The sequence below is a fragment of the Pristis pectinata genome, chromosome 3, assembly GCF_009764475.1.
Source record: "Pristis pectinata isolate sPriPec2 chromosome 3, sPriPec2.1.pri, whole genome shotgun sequence".
Classification (NCBI taxonomy): Eukaryota; Metazoa; Chordata; class Chondrichthyes; order Rhinopristiformes; family Pristidae; genus Pristis; species Pristis pectinata.
The window spans coordinates 29,868,554-29,883,734 of record NC_067407.1 but is presented as its reverse complement, the minus strand read 5'-3'; the positions used below and the strand labels follow the sequence as shown (position 1 = coordinate 29,883,734).

General features: G+C 39.8%; 1 protein-coding gene across 1 annotated transcript; it reads right to left on the bottom strand.

Annotated features, from left to right (window-relative positions):
* Window positions 1–320: 320 nt before the first annotated feature.
* LOC127568312 (tetraspanin-1) lies at window positions 321–14,278 on the bottom strand. Its single transcript, XM_052011924.1, has 8 exons — window positions 13,501–14,278; window positions 8,028–8,102; window positions 5,726–5,932; window positions 4,735–4,809; window positions 3,823–3,921; window positions 2,785–2,925; window positions 2,617–2,700; window positions 321–1,269 (listed from the first exon to the last, which is right to left on the bottom strand). The coding sequence occupies exons 2-8, from the start codon at window positions 8,082–8,084 to the stop codon at window positions 1,207–1,209; spliced, it is 726 nt and encodes a 241-aa protein (XP_051867884.1). The 5' UTR covers window positions 8,085–8,102; window positions 13,501–14,278; the 3' UTR covers window positions 321–1,206.
* Between the last annotated feature and the right edge of the window lie 903 nt (window positions 14,279–15,181).

Here is a 15,181-nt window from a genome sequence, read left to right as displayed (position 1 = left end):
TGAGCTGCCAGAGTAAGTGGTTGAGGCAAGTACAGTAACATTTGGACAGGTATATGGATAGGAAAAAGTTTAGAAGGTCATGGACCAAATGGGACTAGCTTAAATGGCAATATGGTTGACATGGACAAGTTGGGCTACTTAAACATAGCAGATAGTGCAGAAGTCACTTGTTACCCACAATAAATCAACTTCAGACCTTTCATTGCCATCACTTCATTAGTATTAGTTTCCAGCCTCCTAGTTAGTATGCAACATTTCTTAGCAACATAGCCCCAAATAGTCCCAATATCCCATATGTTATTGTTTGAAACAAATTAGACTTTATTAGTTTATAATTTATTAAAAGATTTCCAAGTACCATGATTTATACAAAATCAACTTCATTGAAAGTTATGCTAAGGTCATAATTATGAATACAAAGACTGATTATCTGATGTTCTATACAAAGCAGAGGCTTTATCCTTTAGAGGATCAATCATCCAGTTCAATAGACAACAAAAGACTAATAGACATTGTCAAGACTATGCACACAACATATTCAAGTTGTAGTCTTGCCCTACCTACAAATTAGGTAGGGCAATAAAAAGAGACAAGTTTACACTGCTGAATACAAATTACCTTTCAGAAAAGTGTATAAAAAATTTCCACGATACTATTTGCAGTTTGTAAAGTGCTGATGTGAATAAGTGTATCAAAATGTGGGCAAAATTAAAAGATTTTAGCCCTTGGTACAGAGGTCAGAAACTTGACTTGGGTATAGCCCATGGTTGCAGCATAAAGGAAAACTACTAATCCTCTCCCTTGCCCTACTAAATCTAAACATGGCAGCCACTGTTTAAATCAAACTGACAAATTCCAAAAGTACAAAAAATTAAAACATTTGTATTCATACCTCATTTCCAGTTCAGAGAAACTTAAGTTATGGGAAAACTGAGGTACTTTCACTTAGTGCAATAAGACAAATGCAATTAATACATTCATGTCAGCAAGGAATATTTTGCCTCTGAAAGGTTCCTGCACATCCATTGTGAACAGATGCTTGGAGGTTGATAAGAATTTACTAGGTGCCAATACAAAGTGCTAAGCTAAGTGTCTGAAGACATTCAACTCCAAGTACCATCAAACAATTGTGCTAGCTTTCATAAATCTGAAGTTTCATCACACTCCCCAGACAACTTAAGGTAGAAATTTGCAATATGTTGGCTCTCATCCGTAAGACTTTCCATCAATCTTGCAGTACAGATACATTGACACTGCCATTGCAGCAATCTGAAAAGAAAAACAGCCCAGCAATAGTTAAGAATGAAAACAGTAAATACAACATCCACCCTCTAAAACTAAACAAGTTCCAGTGCACAAGTTCAAAACCAAGAGGCCAAAAGTTCAAAATGCTTGCTGCTGCAACTTAGATAAAATGGTAGTTACTCCATTCTGCCATACACATTCGTTTGGATCATTGATTATGGAGGTTATAATCTGACAATAGCAACAGTTAGATATTGAGTCCCTGGCATCTCAAATCTCAGCTAATTCTACAGAAAAAAGTGGAGATGTTGATATTTCTTTGTGATTTTGATAAATGACTTGGATGAGGATGTGGAAGTGTGGGTTAGTAAGTTTGCCGATGATACAAAAGGTTGGTGGTGTTGTGGATAGTGTAGAAGGTTGCTGTAGATTACAAAAGGATATTGATAGAATGCAAACCTGGGCTGACAAGTGGCAGATGGAGTTCAACCCAGATAAGTGTGAAGTGATACACTTCGGGAGATTGAATTTGAAGGCAGAATACAAGGTTAAATGGCAGGACTCTTAGCAGTGGGGAGGAACAGAGGGATCTTGGGGTCCACATCCATAGATCCCTCAAGGTTGTCATGCAGATCGATAGGGTGTTAAGGCAGCATATGGTGTGTTGGCCTTCATTAGTTGGGGTACCGAGTTCAACAGCTGCAAGGTGATGTTGCAGCTCTATTGAACTCTGGTTAGACCACACTTGGAGTATTGTGTTCAGTTCTGGTCACCTCATTCTAGGAAGGATGTGGAAGCTTTAGAGAGGGTGCAGAGGAGATTTACCAGGATGCTGCCTGGATTGGAGAGCATGGCTTTGAGGATAGGTTGAGCGAGGTAGGGATTTTCTCTTTGGAGAGAAAGAGGATGAGAGGTGACTTGATAGAGGTGTCCAAGAGGCATAGATCGAGTGGACGGTCAGGAACTTTTTCCCCCAGGGTGACAATGGCTAACATGAGGGGGACATAATTTTAAGGTGATTGGAGGAAGGTATAAGGGGGATGTCAGAGGAAAGTTTTTTTTTTAAACTACACAGAGTGGTGGCTGCATGGAACACACTGTCAGCAGAAGTTGTGCGGGCAGATACATTAGGGACATTTAAGAGACTCTTGGATAGACACACGAATGATAGAGAAATGGGGACTATGTGGGAGGGAAGGGTTAGATAGATATTAGAGCAGGATAAAATGTTGGCACAACATTGTGGGCCAAAGGGCCTGTACTGTGCTGTTATGTTCTATGTTCTTAGAAATTATTCCACAAGGTCAACTCTGTCTAATAGCTTGCTTTGGCAAGACTGAGGTATCAAATCAATTTAGAACAAAAACTCACCTCTAGTGCACAAATTCCTGCAGCAATCCCACCAACAATGTTAGCATTTTCTTTCAGAATGTCGAAGAGTTGTTGGAAACATCCCTACGATGAAAAGATTGGGTATTATAGCTACAGTGAATCAGTGCAGGTTAGAAGATATATTCAGGAATGAAAACAAAGACATACCTGTACTTTGCTGCTAGATGCTGCAGCTTCATTACAAACAGTTGTTGCATTGCAACAGAACTGTGGGTAGGTAGCATTGTTCTTACTGAAGTAATAGGAATCAGAAAAATCTGTGTAGTTGGTAAAGCCACAACACTTCAGCTGCAAAAGTTGGAGGAGGAAGTGTTAAATATTGGAGGTACATTATTCATATCAAGCCTAGTACAGGTGTGAGAAATATTTCAGGGAAATGAGTTATTTGAAATTCAAGTAAGTGGTTTGGGAGTTACTGTTTTCCCTAATCAGTTGGATTTTGGTTACATGACAGCTGTAAGTCAACTCAAACCCATGGAAACAAACAATATTCAAAAATAATTTGCATCAGGACTTGGACATCCCTTGCTCAATTCTTACAAGATCTTCAAATCTATCAACCTCATTTCCAGTGCACTCTTGCTCTTCATAACACCAGGCTCTCCCTCTATCCAAGGAACTAGAGTACTTTCACCATCTACTGTGGTTCCCAGAAACCCAATTCCTCAGCCTCAAGTTCAGTATCTTCTATACTATTTGGTGTTTTGCTATCTTCAAGAGGGAAAGGAAAAGAATTTGATTTTACATTGTAATGGAGTTATGCAATCCAGTAATTCAGGTAATACTACAAATGACTTTGTTCAAATGTCAAAATTTAAGATCAAATTAATGATATGCAGCAAGGTGCCTCAGCAACAGAAATATTCCATGTCACTGAAATGTAGCTCCTGCTACAATTGCAAGATAACCAAAGTACACTGGAGATTTAGCCAACAAACATTCAGGGGTGCTGAAATATTCCAAGGCAATCATTCTACTACTATTGAAATAATGGCCATTCTACCACTTGGTTTTCTCCACACATGCTGCCTGGCCTGCTGAGTTCCTCCAGCATCAGTGTTTTTCATCTAGATTCCAGCATCTGCAGTCCTCTGTTTCTCTATTCTACAGTATTAGTTCAGCTTTGATAGTAGCAAGGTTTTTTTGTCCCCAATTTAGTTACTTAAACAAAAGTGAAAGAATTACTTCACTCATTGTAGTGTTCCAGATTCCAGTCACATCTTTTTGTTTTCCATAGTCATTCTTCAGTATTGGAGTAACCCAGGCACGGAGAAGACTTTCTGCCTACAAAAGTAGAAAATTGTAGGATTAAAATTCAGCTCCCATTTAAAAGTGAATAAAACAATATTTGTAGCAGATAACCACAGAAGTGCAGTGAGGAGCAAGACTTGTTTTTCATAATAGTGCAGACTAAGAAATCCAGGAGTCAGAATTCAATATTCAGGCTCAAGTTGACAAGTCATTTTGTACTTTGCAAAAAATCTAAGAGCTTCAGCTCCTCCCATTACATTCAAGAATGTTGTCATCAAATACCCCAAAATCCCAAGAGTCACTTGATTGGACAAACCACAAATTGATTAAAGTAGAAGATGGGTTTGTAGCAAGCAAACATCTCAATTCTCTGAAGGCTTTACACTATTCACAAAGCACTTGCCTGGATGAGCATCTCCAATACTCAGGCAACTGAAGTTTGTAACAGCATGATCAATGAACTGGGACTGCAGCATGTACCATCTACAAGGGTTCTGTTCTATTACTGCTACCCCTGAAAAGGGAAGCTGAGCAAGTGCATCAAATATTGCTGCTCTGAAACTTGCTCTTCAACAGCATTTTGGGAGTACAAGTAATAAGGTTGCTGTTCTCTGCCACAACGTCTGTGGTGTTGGGGGTGGGCGGGAGGAAATTTAAACCAAAATGGAGAGAAACACTGCAAGTGAATTTTAAAAATCTTACAAATATTAAATGTCCCATTTCCAACACTCTCAAGATGAAAGCATTACTGGTGACACTTCTCAAAAATGCTAGGCAGAATAATTAAGGCAAGTAAAAAACTTCTGTCAGATGACATTTCATAAATGGAAACAAACTTTTACTTACGAAGGAAGAATACACCAGAGCCACAACAGCAGCAGCAACCTCAGCAATAAAGATTATAAGAACAATGACGAAGAACTAGAAAGATGAAAACAAAAACAAACTGTCACTTAGCTCTGATGAGAAAGTTATTGATAAACAATTATTGCCATGTTGACATTTAATGATGGCATGTACTGTCAGAACACAAGTGCCCTCGTGCAAATTTGCTAACCTGTGCAACAATTGGATTTTACTCTATTAGTGGAGAGATAATGGAGATCACAAGCTGCTATGCTAATACAAACCCCCAAAAAAGTTTACGTTAATAGTTCATTTAAAATAACTCAAATTAATGTTGTGTTGTTTAGTGAGAAGGGAAGTCTGTCAATTGTTCAAGGGTTTGGTTTTTCCAGAGCAAGAAGCTGCCAGCAACATTTAAGTGGGTCCAGGAGGACATATTGAAACTTGGTACAGCCACCACAAAAGGCTTTACAAAATAGCTTGGAGCACAAGGCTCTACTTCCATTGCACACCAAGGGACTGAAAATCATGCAAAACCCCCTTTACCCAAAAAAAAGGGAAGTCATGCCAATGGTGCAAATCTTGTGTGAATGGAAAATTCCACAGATGGATAGAGCTTGTTCTGACATTCAACTGGATAGAATGTTGATCTGTAGCATGCAGTCACTATGGTACAAGTCCATATTGCATCTACTCCAAGCTTGAGGGACTGGGTTCCAAGTTTATGAAACCTGATTAAACTTCCAGCATCATTTTGTCAAGGCACACAAACCCAATCCAAGTCCAGCATCATAGATGCTACAAGCAAAATGCTGAAAAACTTCACTTTTGAATTCCAGCCATTTTAGGACTCAGCCAATGCAGAGTTAATTTTTGCTCAACAATTCCTTGTTTTCCACGCCCACAGCTTCCCAGCTCACCAAGCTAGAAATCCTTTATCCAAATTTAGTTTTTCCTCCCCACAAATCATTTCTGCCTACATTATACCTACCAGCATTAACAGGCATTTACTTTCTTTCTGTGCTCCACAACATCCCAGAAATCCAAGGATAACTAAGATAGCACCAACTACGATGCAGAAGTAACCAATGTTGACAAATTGCATTGCTTGAGAAGATATGGAGCCAATTACTTTTACGAAAGAGGTTCCATCCACACTAACCCATATTCCAACACCCAACAAGGCTCCTCCTGCAAGCTGAAAAGGAATGAGAAAACAGCAACTTCAGATATTAGAGATAACTTACAGATGGAGTTCCCCTCCCCCACTCAATCAAAAAGCATACAATTTAATCTGACAAGTCAAATCTGTAAAGATGGAAGATGCTTTAAGAATTGTTAATCACTTTAATAGAACAAAAATATTCAATAACCCTATTTTATTATAACAAGATTGATCTTGAATTCAGCCAGATAAACATCCTTTGTATTCTTTGTCAAATGTTCATTAATCCTCAATGCCTCTAATGCCATTACTATAGTACAGGGGCATCAATTTGGACAGCGCCAGATTTTTTTTCATGATCTGGAGAATTCCCTACTCTTGAGCAACTCTGCAGGATGTTTGCTTCTTGAAGAAAAGCAGATGGAACTTAAACTTAACCAAGCAGTAGAAATGCAAATAAGTGTTCAAACAGCGATAAACCAAATAGTAAAAGCAAAACAAGTGTATGCAATGTGTTGAATGAGTAACAAGTATACTAGGTCACATCCAAAAGCCCACTGTGCTTTAAGCGGTGGGAAGGAAAGATATTGACTGTTTTTACACAGGAACCAAAGAAATACCACTGGATTGAGTGAAATATTTAGGGAAGAGTGACAAGATCAGGATAAGGGGAAAAGGAACAGGACAGGTAACAGAAGTCAAGGAGTGCGATGAATGATTGAATAGCAGGAATAAAAAACTCAGCCAATTATTTCAGAATGTTTCAGGCAAAGAAATTCAAATTAAGCAGGTTGGTTTGCTACGAGGAGAGCAAGTGAAAAATCTGATAGCTCAGAATACAAAGGCTTATCCAGTTGGATGTACACACATTAAACTACTGTCATACACAAAAAACATTCTCCCCTGCTTTGCAAATAACCACTCCATTTCAAACCTACCTTTCCATGCATGTTTCTGCCTCCCAAACTCATGCTCTTTCCGGAAGAGATAAAGATTCTTCCAAATCGGGTTTCTGCCACAAAAGCCAATGCCTTTATCTTTAATCTTGGAGTTAGTTGACTACATCTTACCATTTCTTCATTGTCTGGCTGGGGTTGAATTTTGTTCTTTTTTGCCAAAATTGAATCACCAGCAGTGGGATCTCCAACTTAAGTATTCTATTTTTAAGCCCCCTTATTTCCCCACCACTTGGTAATTTTGAAAGTAGGTTTCCATTGATGATTTACACATCAAAAAGAGTTCTACCGTCTCATTTGTCTAAACTTGTCATACCTTAATCTTTTGCCTTCACTAAAAGTGAAGTAAGGCACCAACCTACTCATTTCCCTACCATCTGTTCAAAACTGGACCAGGTTGTGAACTTTTGTAAGACACCCATTTCCAATTTTAACCTCACCCAGCTTTACCCCTAATTTCGCTCCAAAACTTGCCTTTCTCTTAGCTATTCCCATGGTGTCCATGTTCTCTTAGCTTATTCACCCAGCCCTGCTGTCCATGTTCTAATTTTCAAACTCTGATAATCATTATGTTTGACTTACACCGGTTCCTGACCCAGTACTGTTTCCATCTTAATTCTAATTTACCTTTTCAAATCCTTCTTTGACTCACTTTACTATATCTGCATTCTGCAATTTCTCTTCTCTCAAATCAGAGAGAAAGAAGATTGGGGGGCTATGCCTTTACTGAAGTTCCTTCCATAACCTTTCTTTAAACCCAACCAAGTTCTTGCAGACTGTTGGTTCCACGAGGCCATGATGTCTGATGGTGCTTGGCTTTAGAGTGACTCAATTCTCCCTTTAAAAACCTGGTTCTTGTAAGTTTTAAGAACAAATTCACTGCAGAGATGCTGGGTATGACCATTGTTTTATTAACTCATTACAGCATTATTAAAAGTTGGTAAAGTGTCTGGAGACATTTTGCTACATTAAGGTGGTTGCTAGAAGTTGCTGATATTCAAGACCATCACTTACATACAAAACAGCCTCAATTACCTTATTACTATAGAAAAACCTAGAGCACAGACTTGGAACACTCAAGCTGAGGCAGTTGCCAAGTGTCCATGCATATAGGTCAATATTCATTTAATCATGTTGTATAGCAGCAGTTACTGAAAAGCTTATATACTTACAAAGATGAAGAGGTTGAAAAGAATCATCATAACCTTCACAAATGTAAAGCACCCCATTTTCACTTGAAAAGAGATCTGCAAAACAAATAATCAGGTTAAAACTTGGCATTTGTGAAATAGCATCCAATGAAATTTATAATGCAAGTTTTTCTGGTTGGCTGAATAAGATGACATGCTCTATGGCTTTGTGAAAAGCATCTTAGAATTTAATGATCATCTCCAAGATACTCTTGAGATTTATGGAAGATTCTCAGTTTCTGTTATCTCAGTTGTCACTACAAGAACAGATCAATGCCACAGTTCTGCATGGTTTTCAGTGTTTAAACATTTTGGTGGCATGAATGTTCAACTAAAAGTACCTATTCAGGACTTTCAACTGTTTCAAACTTCATTCTCAGTGGAAAGTTGATAAGTGCCATTCATTCCAAGTGGAAAAAGCATGACATTTTCATTAGCCCAACTGCACTCCCAAATTGCCTCCAATGTTAGTGTTATTTAGGTATGAATATGATTCTGCAAATGTTAAATTTCATGAAGTTTCCAAACAAGTGTTTCTAGACTCCAAGACAAAAGAAGCTTCCTGCTCACCCAGTATGTTATTTAATATTCTCAGTTTAAATTTTAATCCAATTCCTCCTTGACAAGTGCAACAACTTTTTAAGGAATGTGAAATAGGATCAGTAGGCAGCCATCTGGCTCTGCTCCACCATTCATCAAGATCATGTTTGATCTTTTGTCTCCGCACCATTCTCTAGGACTATACCCACGCATTTTGAATTAACTTGATGGCCAAGCCTCAGGGGTAGAGAATTCCACAGGTTCACCATCCTGAATGAAGTAAGTTTGGTCTTAAACAGCTTGCATCTTATTCTGAAACTGTGCCTATTCCATACTCAGCCAGGAGGAGAACTTTGACAAACTCAAGAATACAGTCCTAGTCTAGTCATTCTCTCCACATGAGAAATCACCATCCCTGGAACCAGTCTAGTGAATCTTTGCTGCACGCCCCCTGTAGCCTTTCCTTGGACAAGGAAACCAAAACTGTACATGAAGCTCTGGGTGTGGTCTTATCAAGCCCCCATATGGGGGAGTAAGGCATCTGTGCTTAAATCTTCTCAAAAGGCCAATATACCATTTGCCACCTTAATCATTTGCAGTACATTCATGATAGCCTTTACTGATTTCTTTGCACAAGCATATTTGAACACTATCCATTCTCATTTCTCCCCCAACCAAATGGAAGATATAGATTGTGTAAAGCCACTTCCTCCACCCTTGCAGCATCTAACTAGTCAGCCTGCCAATGATCCATTTCCATGATGCTGTCCAATTACAAATTCTCAAATAAGTTTCATATGTTCTGTTCTTGATCATGTGTAGGGCCTTAGTGAAGCCTTATCCACTTAGGTTCACCTGTTACCAGAGGGCATAGGTTTAAAGGGTTGGAGATTTAGAGGGAAGATTTTTCACCTAAAGGGTGGTTGAAATTTAGATATACTACATGTACTGGTTTACCCCTTGTCAATTCCACTAGCCACAGCCTCAGAGCTCCAGCAGATTAGTCAAACAATTTTCCCTCCATTATTCTGAAGGTGTTTTGTGATGGCATTCTTTAAAGTAGATTCCAGTATTTTACTTACTACTGGTCCAGTTTTCTCCTTTCACTAAATTGCACAAAGTAGACCAAGCTTCTTAACAAGTACAACTCAAACTATTTCTGCCAAGTAATTTGTACAGACAGAAAAATAGTCTTATACCTGGCAATCAATGCAATAAATATTTTGTGGGGTTTTCTGGCAAACACTACCCAGTCCAATGCATTTTGCTTCCATGTTTGAGGTTTTATTTTGCCTAGTTTTAGTTACAAAGATCTTTGAAGTATTACATTATAATATTCAGGTATTAAACAGGAGATACCAATGTTTGGCCTATTGGTAAAGGACTAATGGTAGGCAATCAGGCTGCTCTGGCCACAGGCAAGGTTGCCATATGACTGAAGGAATAACTTAAGTCCAACGTCAGTGGCAGGGAAATCATTGGGACAAAAAAGTCTAAACACAGATTAAATCAGTGATAGCAGGACTTTCAAAGGGCAAATCCTGTCTAATTTGAATTTTTGAGGCAACAATGTGTTAATGAAGATAGTGGTTGATGATATCTACATTAAAGGCTTTGCTGACATCTACAACATCCACATGAGACACTGGTCCAAAAGGGAAGAGCCTGTGAGAAAGTGCAATTTGGATCCCAAATTGGCTTGTTGTAGGAGGCAGAGAGTGATGGCTGAGGATCATTTTTGTGACTGGAAGCTTGTGACCAGTAATGTAGCACAGGGACTGGTGCTAGGACTTGTGTACATCACAAAGATGTAGGAGCTACAAGTTTATGGATAACATGCATGTAGGCATTGTTTTGATAGCAAGGGTAATCTTTGGCTACAGTACAATATTGATTAGATGGCAAGATGGGCTGATGGATTCATAGAGCAATATAGCACATACATGCCCTTCAGCCCAAGGGCATGCTGACCATATTGCCCACCCAGCTAGTCCCAATTTCCTGCATTCAGCCCATATCTAAGCCCCATCATGTACTTATCCAACTGCTTCTTAAATGATACTATTGTATCTGCCTCAACTACTTCCTCTGGCAGCTTATTCCATACACTCACCACCCTGTGTGAAAAAGTTGCTCCTGAGGGGCCTTTTAAAATCTTTCACTTCTCACCCCAAATCTATGCTCCCTAAGTTTTGAACTCCCCTACCCTGGGAATGGACTTGCCATCCACCTTATCTATGCCTCCCAATTTTAAACATTTCTATAAGGTCACCTCCATTCTCCTATGTTCCATGGAATAGAGACCTAGCCTAGCCAACCTCTCCATATAACTCAGCCCCTCTAGTCCTGGCAACATTCTTGCCAATCTTTTCTGCACACTTTTCAGTTTAACTGCATCTTTCCCATCACAGGGTGACCAAAACTGTACAGTTTAAGTGCAGCCTCAAACTACTTGTACAGCTACAATAGGGCAGGTGTAGTAGCATAGTGGTTAGCATAATGCTTTACAGCACCAGTGACCCAGGTTCAAATACGGCCACTGTCTGTAAGGAGTTTGTATGTTCTCCCCATGTCTGTGGGTTTCCTCTGGGTACTCTGGTTTCCTCCCACATTCCAAAGACATGGAGGTTAGGAAGTTATGGGCATACTATGTTGGAACCAGAAGCGTGGTGACACTTGCAGGCTGTCCCCCAAAATCACTACACAAAAGATGTATTTCACTGATTTTGATGTACATGTGACTAATAAAGATCTTATCTAATGTACTAACTCCTATACTCAATGCCCAGACTGATAAAGGCCAGTGTACAAAACACATTTTTCACCATCCCATCTACCAGTGATGCCACTTTCAATGGACTATGCACTTTTACTTCTAGGTCCTTCTGTTCCATTACACTCCCGAGTGCCCTACCATTCATAGTACAACTCCTACGCTGGTTTGGCTTTCCAAAAGTCATCACCTCACTTTACTGTATTGAAATCCATTTGCCACTCCTCAGCCCACTTCCCTAACTGATCAAGATCCCCATTATCTACAATAATCTTCTTCACTATCAACACCTAATTTTGCATCATCCACAAATTTACTGATCAAGCCTTGTGCATTCACATCCAAATCACTTAAATAATGAACAACGAGAGTCCAAACACCAACCCCTGCAGCACACCATTAGTCACAAGCCTCTATGCCAAGAAACAACCTTCAGCCACCACCCTCTGAGCAAACTTTGAATCCACCCAACCCAGATGGAATACAATTCTGAAAAATGTTAGGCAATGCATTTTGGGAGTACTAATATGGGTAGGATATACACAATGAATGGTAGACCCTCAGGAAGTACTAAGGAACTTTGGTGCATGTGTCCAAGGATCCCTGAAGGCAGCAGCACAAGCAGGCAAGATGTAACTGCACTGGAGAGTGTACAGAAGAGATTCACTAGGACATTGATGGAGCATTTCAGTTACTAGAAGACTAGATAGGCTTGGCTCATTTTCCTTGGAGACAGGGGAGGCATACTGAGGTATGAGGGGCAAAGAGGGTAGATAGCAAGAAGTTTTAGGGATGTGCATGTTACCGGAGCACATAGACAATGGGTTGGCGATTCAGAGGGGATTTGAGGAAGAATTTTCACCCAGAGGAAGGTTGAAATCTGCAACACAGCCTGCAGGGTTGATGGCGATGAAACTAAATGCAATAGCCTCGAAAGCTACAAGTCTAGTGCTGAGAAAGTGGAATAGTATAGCTAGATACTTGATGGCCAGGTGGATACTGCGCAGAAGGCATTGTTTCTGCAATGACCGTTGCAGAAAGAACTTTTTTGGTAAACATCCTGATGAGTCACAAGGGCCAGTGTTGATAACCAGGTACTAATTAGTGGGGGAGGGAAGTTCTAGCAGATCGCTTTGATCCGTAAATCATCATCCCATCGGCACAGAATTCAGAAGGAAACAGAGGACTTAATTCGATCTAGTGGGATTGACCACTAGATGTGGTCTCATTTTAAAACACGGGAACCGAAAAAAAACTACCTGTTGGAAATCTGAAAACAAAAGCCAGAAAACGCAAGAGGTCAGGTAGCAGTGTTAAAAAGAGAGGCTGAAGGACCGTTCATCGGAACTTCAAAGAAAGACAATTAAAAATACGAACTCTTGAATACGTCAATAGTGAGAACTCCCCCTCCGTCTCAACCAGAAACCAGTCATTTACATTTCACCCCGGGCAGAAAAGTTGCATTTTCATGACGAAGGAAACCATTTGAAGGACAAGTCGGAGCCAAAAGATTTCCTAAAAATTGGAAGCGACAGATCATTTTTAATTACTCGGAGGGGCTAACGTGTACAGATTCAATTCGTGATGGACTTTGGTTCGTAATATCGAAGCACGTCTCCAAAAGAACACTTTTCCGTTGGCAACAACGCCTCAACTCGGTTTTAAGACAACTCGATTTCACCAAAACAACCAATATGCTGGAGAAGTCTCATCTGCTACAGATGTGGTGATTGTTCTTCCCAAAGAGAGATGTTTCCCCAACCAAAAAATTCAATCCGCGACCCAAGAAGAAATCAAGGATCGTTTACGGAGGAAAAAACCCCAGGCAAGGTTAAATGTAAAAAGAAAATCAGTGGAGTCAAAGTAGCCCACCGAGTTATGCTTGAATTAAAACAGTTTAGTGGATTGCCGGATCAGTTACACACAAATTTAGGGTACCTGCATTTTAAAGGAATTTAAATAAGAGGGTCACAAACGATTGCATCGCATATCCTGAAAATTGAATCTACCATTTAGAACAACCAAGATGCGACTTGTAAACTCAAGAAGAAACAAAACTTTGCAAGAGAAGGTCAGAAAAAAAGTTGTATTTCAGGTCGGAAAAGAGCCACGATAAACAATTTTCGCGCATTTGAAACATACCTTTCAATTGTACAAAAGTTCTTTGGTACTTTATTCCACTTTTTTAAAACAAGGAAATAACTCCTTGGTGATACCTGGTCGAGTGTCTCACCTGTTGCCCGACACTACATTTAAAGGAGGGGTTATGGGGGCCGTGGTTTAGATTGACATCGTGTTTAACCAATCACTCTGGGAGGTGGGTTGGCGTTTATTGCCAGCTTTAGTCACAGACCGAGCCGGGTGCGATGGCGTTTGCGCCCTCTTGCGAGGGAGTGGGCAGAAACATTTTAAACAACAACACCCCCACACTAAACTGACGTTGCATCTTTTGTATGAGTCAGGGAAGAATGTTTAAATGTAGAATCCATTTATTCATCACAACGAACCGTCCAAGTATTGCAGAATTCCTCAAGATTGAGGTCACAGTTTTATCGCTTTTCCCTTGAAGTACAAGCCTCGGGTTGTAGGGTCATCCGCACCACATCCATTGAGCTGGACTTAGTCACTGATGCAAATCACAGGAGGGGAAGCTCCCATTCAAAAGTCTTTTGATACGTAACCCACACAAGTAGCCGTTATGCAACCAATTAACAAGGTTCACCACTTCCTCTTGTGAGAGAGGGTGAGAGATAATTCTAGGATAACTTTATGTCTTACATCGTGCCTGGGAGAGTAGTTCTCTTTCTTCATGTAGTGCTTCCAAAGTCCAAGAAGGCCAGCAATCTTCATTAAATCCATCCCTTTCAAATAGGATGTCTCTATTTGTAGTTATCCATCTAACCCACAATCCTTTTTCCTTACTGAGGCATCCTTTCTCTTTATTAAAAAAAAAGTGTGTTAATTGACTATTAACAGCTTCACCTGGGTGCAAGAATAGAGAGGATTTATTACTGATACCATCACAAAGTTAATGAGGATATGTTCAGAGAGGGGGAGACTATTTGGTTGTTTAGTTTATCCTACCACTTTGAATATTGTAATAGGATAACCTAAGCAGTCAAAGTTTTCTCTAGCTTTAAACTTTTAGATTTTGCCCTCTATTGGACCACTGTTAACATCAACTACAGAAGGGGCCATGTGGTCTACCACAGGATCATGGAATCAGAAAAAAAACTTACTGCAGAGAAAGAGGTCATCATCTCTTTGTGTCTGTGCTGGTTGGTAAAGGTCTACCCAGCCTAATCCCATCCTCACCCTGCAGGTCATCACTTCTTAAAAACTTTTTAATTGTGATAACTGTTTCTGCCTTTACCTGTTTTTCAGCCAGACCTTACCACCCTCTGGGTGATAGTTTATGCCTTCCTCTATTATCTTATGCATTTTAAGATTTAAGGTCCCCTAATTTTTGACTCCCTTGTTAAGGAGAATAGGTGTTCCCATTTACACAAGCAAAGCTCCTTGTAGTTTTGTGTCCTCCAGTTAATTCTCCCTTCAGCTATTTCTGTTCCAAAGAAGACAACCCTAGTTTTTTTCAAACTTTCCCTATAACTACACTTTTCCAGTCCTAGCAATAAACTAGAAAATTCCTTCTATGCCCTCACTTCTTTCCTGTAACATGATGATCAGGACCATAAGCAGTGCTGAAGCTAGGGTCTACCTGCTGTTATGTACGTTTCTAGTACAACCTTCCCTCTCCTACATTCTGTGCTTTGGCTAATGAAGGAAAATATACCAGAACTAAATGCACCTCCAGCTGAATCTC

What these genes read in the sequence shown, in the direction of transcription:
- LOC127568312 (XM_052011924.1), bottom strand. Translation starts at nt 8,084, where the DNA reads ATGGGGTGCTTTACATTTGTGAAGGTTATGATGATTCTTTTCAACCTC. An exon ending in CTCTGGTGTATTCTTCCTTC is followed by an intron (nt 3,922 to 4,734) that starts GTAAGTAAAAGT and finishes CTACTTTTGTAG; the next exon opens with GCAGAAAGTCTTCTCCGTGC. An exon ending in CATCTAGCAGCAAAGTACAG is followed by an intron (nt 2,701 to 2,784) that starts GTATGTCTTTGT and finishes TTTTCATCGTAG; the next exon opens with GGATGTTTCCAACAACTCTT.